This window comes from Gadus chalcogrammus, chromosome 22 (genome assembly GCF_026213295.1).
Source record: "Gadus chalcogrammus isolate NIFS_2021 chromosome 22, NIFS_Gcha_1.0, whole genome shotgun sequence".
Taxonomy (NCBI): Eukaryota; Metazoa; Chordata; class Actinopteri; order Gadiformes; family Gadidae; genus Gadus; species Gadus chalcogrammus.
The window spans coordinates 9,445,944-9,458,443 of NC_079433.1; the positions used below are offsets into that span (position 1 = coordinate 9,445,944).

At 46.4% G+C, this 12,500-nt stretch overlaps 2 protein-coding genes across 2 annotated transcripts in view; both read right to left on the reverse strand.

Moving 5' to 3' along the window:
• Nucleotides 1-209: 209 nt before the first annotated feature.
• s100s (S100 calcium binding protein S) lies at nucleotides 210-3,063 on the reverse strand. The gene is made up of 4 exons (XM_056583468.1): nucleotides 3,013-3,063; nucleotides 1,593-1,638; nucleotides 1,087-1,240; nucleotides 210-374 (listed from the first exon to the last, which is right to left on the reverse strand). The coding sequence occupies exons 2-4, from the start codon at nucleotides 1,604-1,606 to the stop codon at nucleotides 210-212; spliced, it is 333 nt and encodes a 110-aa protein (XP_056439443.1). The 5' UTR covers nucleotides 1,607-1,638; nucleotides 3,013-3,063.
• A 3,659-nt stretch (nucleotides 3,064-6,722) lies between these two features.
• s100u (S100 calcium binding protein U) overlaps nucleotides 6,723-12,500 on the reverse strand; it is a 6,229-nt gene continuing 451 nt past the window's right edge. The window contains exons 2-3 of the mRNA XM_056582969.1: nucleotides 7,584-7,714; nucleotides 6,723-7,253 (exon numbers count right to left, since the gene is read on the reverse strand). Coding sequence (XP_056438944.1) covers nucleotides 6,813-7,253; nucleotides 7,584-7,703 — 561 coding nt within the window. The 5' untranslated portion in view covers nucleotides 7,704-7,714 and the 3' untranslated portion in view covers nucleotides 6,723-6,812. The remainder of the gene's footprint in view (nucleotides 7,254-7,583; nucleotides 7,715-12,500) is intronic.

The following is a 12,500-nucleotide window of genomic DNA, read 5'->3' on the forward strand; positions in this document are numbered from 1 at the left end:
CCAACACCACTTCCTCTACGTTTTTCTTTCCATCTATCTTCCTCCCCCCCCCCCCCCCCCCCCCCCCTCCCCTCTTCTGACCTGCTCGCCCGCCCTCCCTCCCTCTCTCACACACACACACACACACACACATGCACGCGCACACTGTTCTCTCTCTATGTCTCTCTCTCTCTCTCTCTCTCTTGCGCCGGCGGCTCTGGGGAAGGCCGCTATTCCTTGGGCTTGTCTTCTGGCTTGACGTCGAGGAAGAAGTCATTGCAGGCCACCGTGAGGGCGCCCATGAGGATGATGAACTCGGTGAAGTCCACCTCCCCGTCGTTGTTGGCGTCCAGGTCGTTCATCACCTTCTCCACCCCCTCATTATCTTTGCCGCTCTGGAGTGCAGGAGGGAGGGAGGGAGGGAGGGAGGGAGGGAGGGAGGGAGGGGGGAGAGGAAGAGAAATGTAGCTCAGAATGTGGTTTACTGTGTGTATTGGTTTGTGTGAGTGTGTGTGTGTGTGTGTGTGTTTGTGTGTTCATGGGAGCATGTGTGTTTTAGATTTTAGGGGTGAATGTGTCTGCATGTCAATGTGGTGAGTGTGTGTGTGGGTGTGTGTGTGTGTGTCTGCGTTTGTGTATGTGTGTTTGAGTGTGTATGTGTGTGTGTGTGTGTGTGTGCGTATGTGTGTGTTTGTGTCTGTGTGTGTGTGTGTGGTCATGTTTCTGTATGTGTGTGTGGTCATATTTACGTGTGATTGTATGTGGATGTGTATGTGTGTGGTCCTGTCTGCGTGTGTGTGCGACTGTATACGTGTGTGTGTGTGTGTGTGTGTGTGTGTGTGTCTTTGCACAGTGTGGGAATGCAATCAGCACACGGGCTTGTCAGCACCCGCGTTGCCAACCTCACGAGCACATACCTTGTGTGTCAGTACATGCAACAAGCAGAAAAAGTTATTTTCACCCACACCGACACACACACCGACACACACACACACACACACACACACACACACACACACACACACACACACACACACACACACACACACACACACACACACACACACACACACACACACACACACACACAAATGGCGGCGCACTCACCCCGAGGTAGCTGCCTAGCTCCCCCAGCAGCAGCTCTTTGAGCTCCCCCCGGCTCAGGGTGTACTTGTCCCCCTCCTTCCCAGAGTACTTATGGAAGGTCTTGATGAGCATCTGCATGGCGCTCTCCAAGTCGGAACTGGGCTCCTTGGACATGCTTTGGACGGGGAGGTGTTGGGGGTTGGGGGGGGGGGGAGACGATATTCAAAGGTTAGTGTCTGCCTACCGACGCCCGCTCCACTGCCACGCCGCATGTCATGTGACGTGTGTGCCGGGTCACATGACATGGCGAGGGTGAAGCCATCTCCCATAGAGTGAAAGAAGATAGACAGAGGTGAATGGAGGAGGGGTGAAGGGTTATCAGCGCTATGCAGGAGTTTGTTTAAGGTGGCCCCCGTTTCTAAGGCAACGGGGGGTGGAATATACTTATACTTGGCCTTAGCTGGAGCTTGTGGGAGGTCGGGTTGGGGAAAGACGGAAAACAGAAGCTTTTGAACAATCTTACACACATTGTGTCCGGCATCCTGGTTCTTCTTGTGCTGGGGTCGGGGGAGACTGTGCACACACACAGACATAGAGCAGGTCAATGCCTCACATTGATGTAGAAAATAGAGAGAACTCTTGCCGCGTTTCAAATGGATGTGTAAAACAAAATGGGTTTAGGTGAGAGGATATTTTCTCTTTGAGGGTAAACCTTGCTCCCCTTTTTAATGACCTTTGCTGGAAGCTGAATATGCACACACTGAGATTATTGGTACATGATAAGTATTGTTTTCAAACGAATTGCTTCACTGTAAGGCCCTTGTACACCTCAAAGGCCTTACAGTGAAACACGTATCCATATTGAATTGCAAATATGCTGAAATGTACAAAAACAAAACACTTATTTTTGAGATAAGAGTGCTTGGAAAGGTGAGGTGCTTGTATTTGTCCAGACTCACACCCACACACACACTCACCCACTCACCCACTGGTTCACTCACTCACCCACCCACTTAATCATTATTCAAATGTCACTGCTGCATACCCATATCTGCAACCCTGAAAGCACGTCCACAAACTACACCGAGGGAGAAATTCTAAATATTGTAATTTTCCTTTCAATTATTCATCGATTAATAACTGGCTCTCCGGTTGCCCCAGATTGGATCCGAGAGAGGCAATGATGCCGGTGTAATTTCTATGTCATAGATCACTGGCTGTGGTTTCTCCTGCGTCCTATTGTACGACAGAGGTCAGAGCTCTGGCCACTTTAGCTGAAAGAGGAGGAGAGACAGGACACTGTAGCTGGCTGACTGGAAAATGTATGCGGGGGGGTTATCTTTCTCTCTCTCTTTCTTACGCAGTGACCCAATACAATGGGAAACCATGACGACATGAACGCTGTCATGTAACACAAGATTGAGTTTAGCAGTAATGGCTTCGCTGTCGAGTTGCAGATTCACAGGACGGGGCACAATCTGCACAGTAATGCAATGAGCAAATTGAAGTACATCCATTTAAGATGAGTTTCTACAGGGCAATTTACTTTATTGCACTTTTGGAATACTCATTTATATACTATATATCAAGTTTGATGTAGCACGAAATAACAATCAATTACTATTTAGTTAATCACATTACAATGTGCTGATGGCCAGCTATTTGTTTGGGATATCTACACCATACATATGTGGTGAAACAATACGACATACAATAAACAATAAAATCACGTTTACAAAGAGCAACACATGTGTAACTGCCGGGTAAATCTCTCCCTGGTGCACATCCATTGAAAACCATTCTGAACCCCTACCACTATCAAAGTCTTGTTTACCACATGCACCCTGCCAGTAAAACAGAGAAGAAAAAGCACGCAGACAATCGCCCTGAGCACATCACGATCAGAGCCAGCGGAGAAAGGTGCCTTTTAAGAGCCGTGAGTCTTACCTGGCGGTGGATGAAGTGCTTCCTGTTGCTGAGGAGAGATACAGAGGTAGAGACAAGAGTCAAGCAGAGGATGGATAGGGAGAGTCGGGCCGGGGTTTAAATACCGCCTGCCCGCGCTGGCCCTCCCAACACCCCGCGCCACCCACCCACCCACACACACCCCCCACCCACCCCCGTCACCACCCTCCACCCCGCTACCATCTCACCACACACACCTGACCCCGTCCCATCCGCTTCCTCCCCCCTCCCCCCCCTTCTCTGTGATTGGGCCTCCCTGACTGGCCTCAGGTCTTCATTAAGACACAAACAGAAAACCTCCAGCACACACACAGACACACACATAGCCCGTCCTTATACATCTGCGCGTACACACAGCCCCCCAGTTATTATTACAATCTAGACTCAATGTCAGGTGAGGCATGTGCAGTTTCCTAATTTCTTTCTTATTATATCAAATGCTTTTTCTTAATTGTAAAAGTTGTTGTACATGATCATAGTGTATGATTTGAAATTGTGTCATACTTTTATCTTCTTATTATTACAGATGAAATTATGAGTTATTATTCATCTCCATAAACACACACATACGCACACACACACACGCACACACACACACACACGCACACAAACACAGACAGCTACTGCTGGTAAGTAGATGGTAATATACAAAATACCACAGAGAGATGATGATATAGAGTCACAGTTTTTTATTTATTTATTATTGAATAGTACACATATTGGTTACAAAGACAATGCAATAATGATAAAGCATTTAGGATAACTCTAAAATGTGGATTGCATGGCGTTTTCCATTGCTGAACATGGCAGTTTTACATAAGAATAACACAAATTAAAAGTAAAAACGCACACTGCTCCACTGTTTAAGGCACTGTAGGTGAGTCGAATAAACTCATACATGATGCACAACATTACATACTCACTGACCTGCTACCAAAGCATGCATCCATTGTTTATGCTATCAGCCAATCAACTGGATGCACATACACATAACAAAGTTCTGAAGTTATTCTCATTTCTACACTCGGATTGTGTGTTGAAATCTCTAAGGATGTATATTAGTTGTGTGTTTGGCAGGGAGTCAGTCGGTCTGTGTACAGAGGCCTGTAGTTAAGTCCGCCAAGTTCCACGCAAGTCGAAAAACAAGTTAATTTATATTTATATTATATTTTGGGCGGGGGCAGTGAGGGTTGATCCAAATATTCAGTTGAACACAGAGGGTGTGCCTTTCACTAAATCCCATCACCATATGTCACACTTTTCATGGATTTGTCAGTTGAGTTGCGGCGGTGAAGTCAGTGTTCAGGTGCATGTCTATCATATAGGTTATTAGAGTTTCAAAGATATGCTGAGTGCCAGCGCAGACACACAAGATGCAAAATGATCCTTCACGCATAGTAGGCGACTAACTGCAGACAGTCAGAGACTGGGGCCTCTGTAGTATTCTAGTACCATGAAAAGAGAACTGATATTATTAAAACTGAACTAACTGAACAAAATAAAAACAAGAGAGTACACGTTAGTCAAGAGACATAAAATGTAACGTTAAGTAAATAACATAGGCGTAGTGACTGTAATGTCCAAATTTGAGCTCTTTTGTACGTTTAAACTGCAGTGCGGGTCAATGAATGTGGTCTATTTGGACAAGAAAACAAAATGGGCCGAGCAATGTTGATGAGAGCGTATTTACAATAGGTGTGTCCCAGCGCCACAGTGTGTGACTCACAGGAGTTGGGTTGAATTTGTCCTGCCTGTTTGGCCGCTAAGATATTCAATGTGCTTGGTGCTGCTGATATGATAATGCACAAGGCGCAAGGTCCAAAACGTGGCCTTAGTGGCGGGCCACACAGCCGTGTGCAACATGAGCCTCTCTCTCCCTCTCTTTCTCTCTCTCCCCAAGCCTGCATTATTCACGACCAGACAATTTACAAATCATTAGGCTCTAATTAACAAATGATTTGCTTATAACAGGACAAATAAGAATGTTTCCAATTTTGCAGAGACTTCAAGTAATCTCCATAGTGGTCAAGGTTAGGACAATATGTTAAAAATAGATAGGTTTCTTATATTAGATTAGAAAAGTTCAATAAGAGGGATACCACTGAGTCATGGCAGCGTACTGCTTGAAAAGGGACCACTATTTGAATAATACAATGGTTATAATCTGCCGGTTACTGATAGCAATATAGTGTGCAATAGCGTGTTAGAGATATGCTGGAGATTGATTTCTGATTGGTGGGTACGATATGATATGTCGTCGTCCCCGGTGACAGAGTGGTGATCTGTAAAGGGCAGGGTCACCAGAGACACCGGATTACTTTCATGTAATTGTTTGAGCTGGAGGGCGTGTTCGCCAACCAAACGCCTAATCCACCGGGGATTTGTAAACTCTGACAGGTGTCGCCAGGCGGGTCAAACAGGGTCCCTCCGCCAAAATAAGGGCGTGACCAAAAGTAAAAAAAACACACGCAACCCTGCCGAATTGGAAACTGCGTGATGCAGCAGCCGGCGCGCTAGTTTTAGTGGATCGTTTCAAACCTTTATAAAAAAATAATGTCATAACAGAATGGTAAACAAAATGGAGAACAAAACAGAATCGAACAACCTCCCTTTCCAGTTTAATTGTGTTTGTTTGTTCCCGTTTGCCAGCCTTGTCCCCCGAGGTTATTTTGGGCTCCCCTATGACCGTACAGGTCCTCTCCCGGTGTGGATTACCGCCACGCTCCTTAATTATTAATCCAGAATCCTACACCTGATCTTGCATTTCCCAGTCCCAGCCGGTTACGTCTGAAATCATGCATATATATATATATATATATATATATATATATATATATATATATATATATATATATATATATATATATATATATATATAGAGTGAGAGAGGAAACGAGAGAGAGAGGGAAAGAAAGATGGAAGGAGTGAGAGAGAGAAAAAGAGAGAAAGAGGGTGTAAATTGCGCTGCGAGTGAAGCACCGTTTTGCACACTGCCTGCCATTAGCGGCAAACGAGGTGTACTGTTCCGATGCCTACTAATGCGTTAACCCTATAATGAGACGACCCCAGAGTCACAAGACCCAAGGGAGAGGTGAGGGCCCTACACAGACATAGAGGGAGAGAGAGGGAGAGAGTCGGAGGGAGTGAGAGAGAGAGAGAGAGATAGAGAGCGAGAGAAAGAGAGAGGAAGAGGGGGGTAAAGCAAAGTGGATGGAGTCCCTTTGTTTAGTGGTGAGTCGTAGTGTATCCCAAGCATTAACACACAGTGGTCGGGTAAAAAAAAAAAAAAGGGTGTGTGTCAGCATAACACTGTAGTGACACAAAGTGGCATGGTTTGCTGTAAAGGATTGAACACGGGTCACGTATCTCAGCCAAAGCCTGATATGTATCTCGCTTCACATTGACATAAGCACACTATCGAACGGGACAAACCAACAGAGCATAGTGGCAAGCACTGAGGAATGTTACGAGACTAACGCAGGAGTTCTTTTTCCGATAGAAATGATAAGAAATAGTCTTACTTGGGACTTAAGGTTTGACAAGGGTTTAGCGTTATGAACTCAGGATCATAATTGTAGTTGAAACAAAACATTTTGGCACGCTTCCTTTTCTCACTTTTCAATGCAGTGTGGTGTTAGACGTGTAGTGTGTGTTTGCATGTGTCTGTGTCTTTGTGTGTGTGCGTCTGTGCGTGTGTGTGTGTGTGTGTGTGCCGGCCGTGATGCTGTCGTCGTCGTCGCGTGAAGACCGGGTGAGGGGAACGCACGCCGCCCTCGCTCGCCCTATGAAGTCGCGTCCTCGTCCTTCACCACTCCCTTGGCCACGGACATGGCGGCCGTGGCCGCGGCAAGCGCCCCGTCGACGCTCTCCTTTGGCTCCGCCTCCTCCACCACCACCCCGACCGCTGCCGCCGCCGCGGACACCGCCGACGCCACCGGCTCGGGCAGCGCCACCTCCACCGGCTTCACCTCCACCTTGGGAGGCTCCACCACCAGCGCCACCGCCGCGGGCACCGCCGCCGAGTTGTTCTCCTGGGCTGGGGCGCTGTTGGTGACGGCCGCTTCGCTCTTGGGCGCCTCAGCCTTCTCCTTGGTCTTGGCCTCGCTCATGGAGTTGGCCAGGTAGCCGATGAGCGTCATGTACTCCTCGAAGCTCACCTTGCCGTCCTGGTTCTCGTCCAGGCCCTTGCGCATCTCCTTTAGCGCCCCCTTGGAGTCTGTGTCCTGGGAGAGAAGGAGGAAGCAAGAGAAGAACATGAGACAGAACGAAGGAAGGACAATGTGGTTGTTCGCCATGTCTTGTTTTTGTTTTTTTTCAGTTAATGCTGTTTTTCCTAACACAAATCATTCACAGGCTGGTCTATGTTGTTTCTCCTAGCGACTTCCCTAGTCACATTTCTGAGCAAAGTGCTTTTCTTTGGGAGTAACTAAGAGAACAAGTTAACTGGTTTGTTCTGAACAAGCTGACAATAAAAGAACACACAGGACTATGTTCCAGTGGTTTCTTTAGGTTCTCCTCACGATCCGGCGAGTGTTCAGAGAGGGCAACCTCACCGTCAGCACATTGCCCAGCTGCTTCTTCACCAGGTTGTCGAAGTCCTTGCCGCCCATGCTGTCACCGCCCTTGGCCGACTTCACGAAGACCTTCACCACTGTCTTAATAGCATCCTCCATGACTTCTTGTTCTTGGGAGAAACATAGGAAGGGTAGTGGAGAAATGAATACAACGTGACAATCTGCCTTTTAGATGGATGGGTGAATTAATAGAGATGGATGGGTGAATGAATGGAGCTTGGTGGATGAATACATTTAGTTTTGTGCATTCATTTATGTAGATAATTGGATGAATAAATGGAGATGGATGGACTCATACATTTAGATAGATGGATGAATGAATGGAGATGGATGGTCTACTAAATGGAGATGGGTCAATGAATGAAGATGAATGGGAGAATGAATGGAGGTGTGAAGGAATTGCGATCGTTGGATGAATGAATGGAGATGGATGGATAAATGAATGGAGATGGATAGATGAATGGATGGAGATGGATAGATGAATGGATGGAGATGGATAGATGAATGGATGGAGATGGATGGATAAATGAATGGAGATGGATAGATGAATGGATGGAGAGGGATGGATGAATGAATGGAGATGGAATGTTTGAGTCAATTGATTGCATCCTGTGTGAACCAATTACTACACACATTTAACAAACATGCTAACACCGCACAGAAAACGTCAGCTACTTATTGTACTTTGTACCTATATATGCCGTAGCATTTAATTCCCCTGATTTTATCTTGAGATCATGGGTGCGGCATTTAACAAGCACCCACGAGTCGTTACTTAACTATAAAAAGAAACACAATAAATGAAAGCTGTACACATATAGATAGCATCCAGACAGAAATACAGTCAGACCAATAAAGAGAGGAGGAGGACAAGGGCGGGCCCGGGGGGGGGGTCCTAGGTGTTTTATTGCGTTAGGTCTGACACAGCAGATAGCGGTGGCAGCAGCAGGGTGAATACTGCTGAACCAATACAGGCTGCTGTCCACGCTGAGCTGTGGCTCCTCGGGTTAGCAGGAAAGGGAAACAGCCCCCACACACGGCCAATGGGCAATTTTTTCCGAAAAGAAAAACCAAAAAGAAAAAAACCAGGGGGCCCGGCATTGACGAACGAGGCCGAGTGTCCTGCCGCAGGCGCCCCGGTGGAAAAAGAAACAAGAGGATATCCTTGCGTTCCCCGCCACAACGCGTCATCTCGGGGGGGGGGGGGGGGGGGGGGGGGGGGGGGGGCGCGAGACGAGATGTGCGGCACAATGGAGGTTGTGATCTCTGATAGGTCATCTGATCCACTGGAGCCGCCATGCGGCCACAGAAGGCCTCACGTTACCCCAGGGAATACCAGCCACCTGTCTGCTCCTTTCTCCTCTTTCATTATCTCCCCCTGTCTGTCTGTCCTCCTCCTCGCCGCTGCTCGGCGCTGTATGTCCGTGCCCCCTCACCCCCACCACCACGACCCACCCACACCAAACCCCTTTCATTTGATTACACGTGAAATGACCCAAACACACACTCGATTTGAATAAGGGGGGGGGGAGGGGGGTTATACAGAGGTTTATATTAAAAAACAACTACAAGAAATAGATAACATCTACTGTAATCTGTTAACACGACTACTGAGTATCGTGTGTCGGGGTGTGTGTGTCTGTTTGTGTGTGTTTGAAGTGTGTGTGTTTGTGCATATTGTTCTCAGGTAAAGATCGAAAGGTCAAGATACGCTACTGTATATCCAGAAGAAAGGAAAGGAAAACAAGAAGGAGGCATGCACCGTTGTGTGACATATGCACCGTTGTGTCAGCCGGTGGAATTCCAGTTATGTGTGTGTGTGAAGCAGAAGCGGATCTTCCATTAGGCAAACCTAGGCAAGTGCCTAGGGCCCCAACCAAATCTGTCTTTATTAGGGGCCCCCAAATCTGACCCCCCCAGCCATTACTTATGTAAAGTAAAAAAAAAAATAACATTTCTAGTAGAAAAAAATAACAAAAATATCAACATAACGCCGAACTAATGCCTAAATAATAATTTTCCAGCACACATGCCCCCCTCCATTGTGCATTGGACTAGTCCAGAATATGATTACGTAGTAACGCGCGCAGCGCGAAATAACGTACTTCAAACCAAAGCAGAGGGATGCGACTCGGTGAAAATGAAGCGGCGGAATTGCATGGAATTATGATAGTGGTTGTGTTAAACGAAAACAAAAAGCTGAGAAGAAAAGAATTGCAGATACACTGCCGAAATTGACTTCATTTTTTACACCTGCTGCTGCCACAGCAGCCGCTGCTGAACTTGCGACAGGCTCTGCTGTTGGGGTTCTATACTGTTGCTCACCACTTTTCTCTGATATGAAGACTTTTGAGAAGACGACAACAGTAGGACTTTGTGTTTACAAATGCTTTCTGTCTCACACACACACACAGAGCTTTGCCACTCACTCACATACTCTCACTCACTCACTCACTCACTCACTCACTCACTCACTCACTCACTCACTCACATACTCACACACACACACACACACACACACACACACACACACACACACACACACACACACACACACACACACACACACACTGTTTTACTCACATGAAATGGTGAAGGCAACAGGGAAAATGGACATTTGAAGATGGAGAACTTAACCACTTGCACACCTAAACACCCCCCCCCCCTCTGTCTCTCTCTCTCTCTCCTCTCTCTCTCTCTCTCTCTCTCTCTCTCTCTCTCTCTCTCTCTCTCTCTCTCTGTCTCTCTCTCTCTCTGTCTCTCTCTCTCTCTGTCTCTCTCTCTCTCTCCTGTCAATCACTCACTCACACTGAACCACTGCTTTGCCTGTCTCTCACTCACACACACAGCCACTGTTATTCCTGTCCACACACAAAATCTTTTCATTGGTCCTGTTTAAATGTAAATGGTGGTTTTCATAGACTCACATCCATTATGCATTTTAGTTCTGTTAAGTGCAAGATCATTTTGTATCTCTGGCAGAGAATGGAAATTCTAATCTCTCTCTCTCTCTCTCTCTCTCTCTCTCTCTCTCTCTCTCTCTCTCTCTCTCTCTCTCTCTCTCTCTCTCTCGTTTGATTTTGGCAAAGCCTGGAGAAATCTGAAACTGATTTTACTGTGGAGAGTTGAGTGGCAGTGCACTATGGGTTTATTGCGATTCTAAGAGTATTGGGATGGTTATTTGTTTTGTGTACGTGTTTCAAAGATGAGGGCCCCATGTCTATATTTTGCCTAGGGCCCCAAAATGGCTAGATCCGCCCCTGGTGTGAAGATCACCCGACAGGAACCCACAGGCAAGCAAGCACTGAGGGGAGTATGTATTGTTTTCTAAGGTGACCGTACTAGTCTGTCAACTCTCGGGTGTGTCAGAACAAGCGGTGTCTGTGTGTTCTGGGGAGGGGGGAGGGAGGGACGGACGTTCCCTATTTGAATAGGGTAAGTGTCGATTCGTTTTTTTTATCGAAAACTGTTTTTGTGATTCAAGATAATAAAAAGAAAAGTAAAATATCAATCTTGGCTACAATCTGATAATGGGAAGGGGGGAGGGGGGGGGGGGGGCTGTGTCAATAGCCATTAGGGTAAACTGTCCCATCTTCAAACATTAAACTACACATGATCAAAAAGTCTTTCACAGGTCGCATCCACTCCTTTTCTTTCATACGTTTTTAAATCCTTTAAAGGATTTCTAAAAGTAGATGGCATGCCATATAATCATCTCTAATCTGCCCTATAGCAATGTTAAAATTGTGAAACCAAGGCCCTTAGTCAACTGAAATCATTATTTGTGCCGAGCAACACCCATAACTGTTATTAATTCACATAAAACCAGCAGCGTGCAGAATATCCTATTTCCGCGCGGCTTTGCAGAGGTGGCACGCCCTCCATAAATTGAACAAACAAGGGCAACGGCCCTTCTCTATCATACACAGCACACGTTTAGTCTATTACGGCTAGGACATTTCTATCCGGTGACATGTACACGTGCATTATTCACCTTCTTGCCCTTCTACATGCAACCCACTGGACAGTAGCCTACTATTCCCAAGCGACCATGTCCTAATTCTGCCTTAACGAATGCAGGCCTTCAATTACTTATCTCGCGTCGTAGACCTGGGCTGGTCCTCACTTACAGTCCCAGAATCTGCGAGAGGCAACTCATCCCCGTTATATATCTTAAAAGGCCGACAAAAACAACAAGGGCTCAAATAATTAAACATATACAACCGCAGGTCTCCCGTTTCTCCCCAGAGCCCCAAAGGAGATTGAGTGTTGCGTTTCCAAATGGGCAAAACGTGATCCGGTACGTGCGCACCGTCATGACAATACTAGTGCTCGTGTTGCATGAAATATTAACAGAGGAACAAGTTGGATTGTGGCTGTAGAATGCATAGAACTGGCACAAGTCAATATTTAATCCGTTACACACAAAAAATGCGGTTGAAGTGTAAGCCAGTATAGGATAAAAGGACGGGCGTGGATGGATGTTGATCAGTAGCCGTGCCAAAAAAGGGCCACTGATGTTTCTCAACGAGAATCAGAGATGACACACCTTGGGACAAGGTGTGTCACACGTTCGCAATAGAATAGAGATGTCGTGAAATTAGACGTTATTACTATTATACTATTACTAGCATATTACATTTTTCGCCAGTTGCGCATTTACGCACAAGACTCATTTTTAACACGGTGCTGAATTAAAGACGTCCACCAATATGGTTTCTATCTTTTATGTTGTACTGCAACCAAAACTTTATAGCGGACCTCTGCCAACTCCTGCAAGATGAGTGACCGGACGTGTGGGATAATTAAATAAGAACAAACCGAACACCAAAGAGCTTGAAATACCGCCAAATAGTTGCACACACACGACTAACGCAAATGTCCAACAGGTCTTAA

Excerpts from the sequence above, each read along its gene's own strand:
- s100s (XM_056583468.1), bottom strand. Across the intron at positions 375-1,086 it reads AGCTAGGCAGCTACCTCGGG|AGCGGCAAAGATAATGAGGG; the intron begins GTGAGTGCGCCG and ends CCTGCACTCCAG.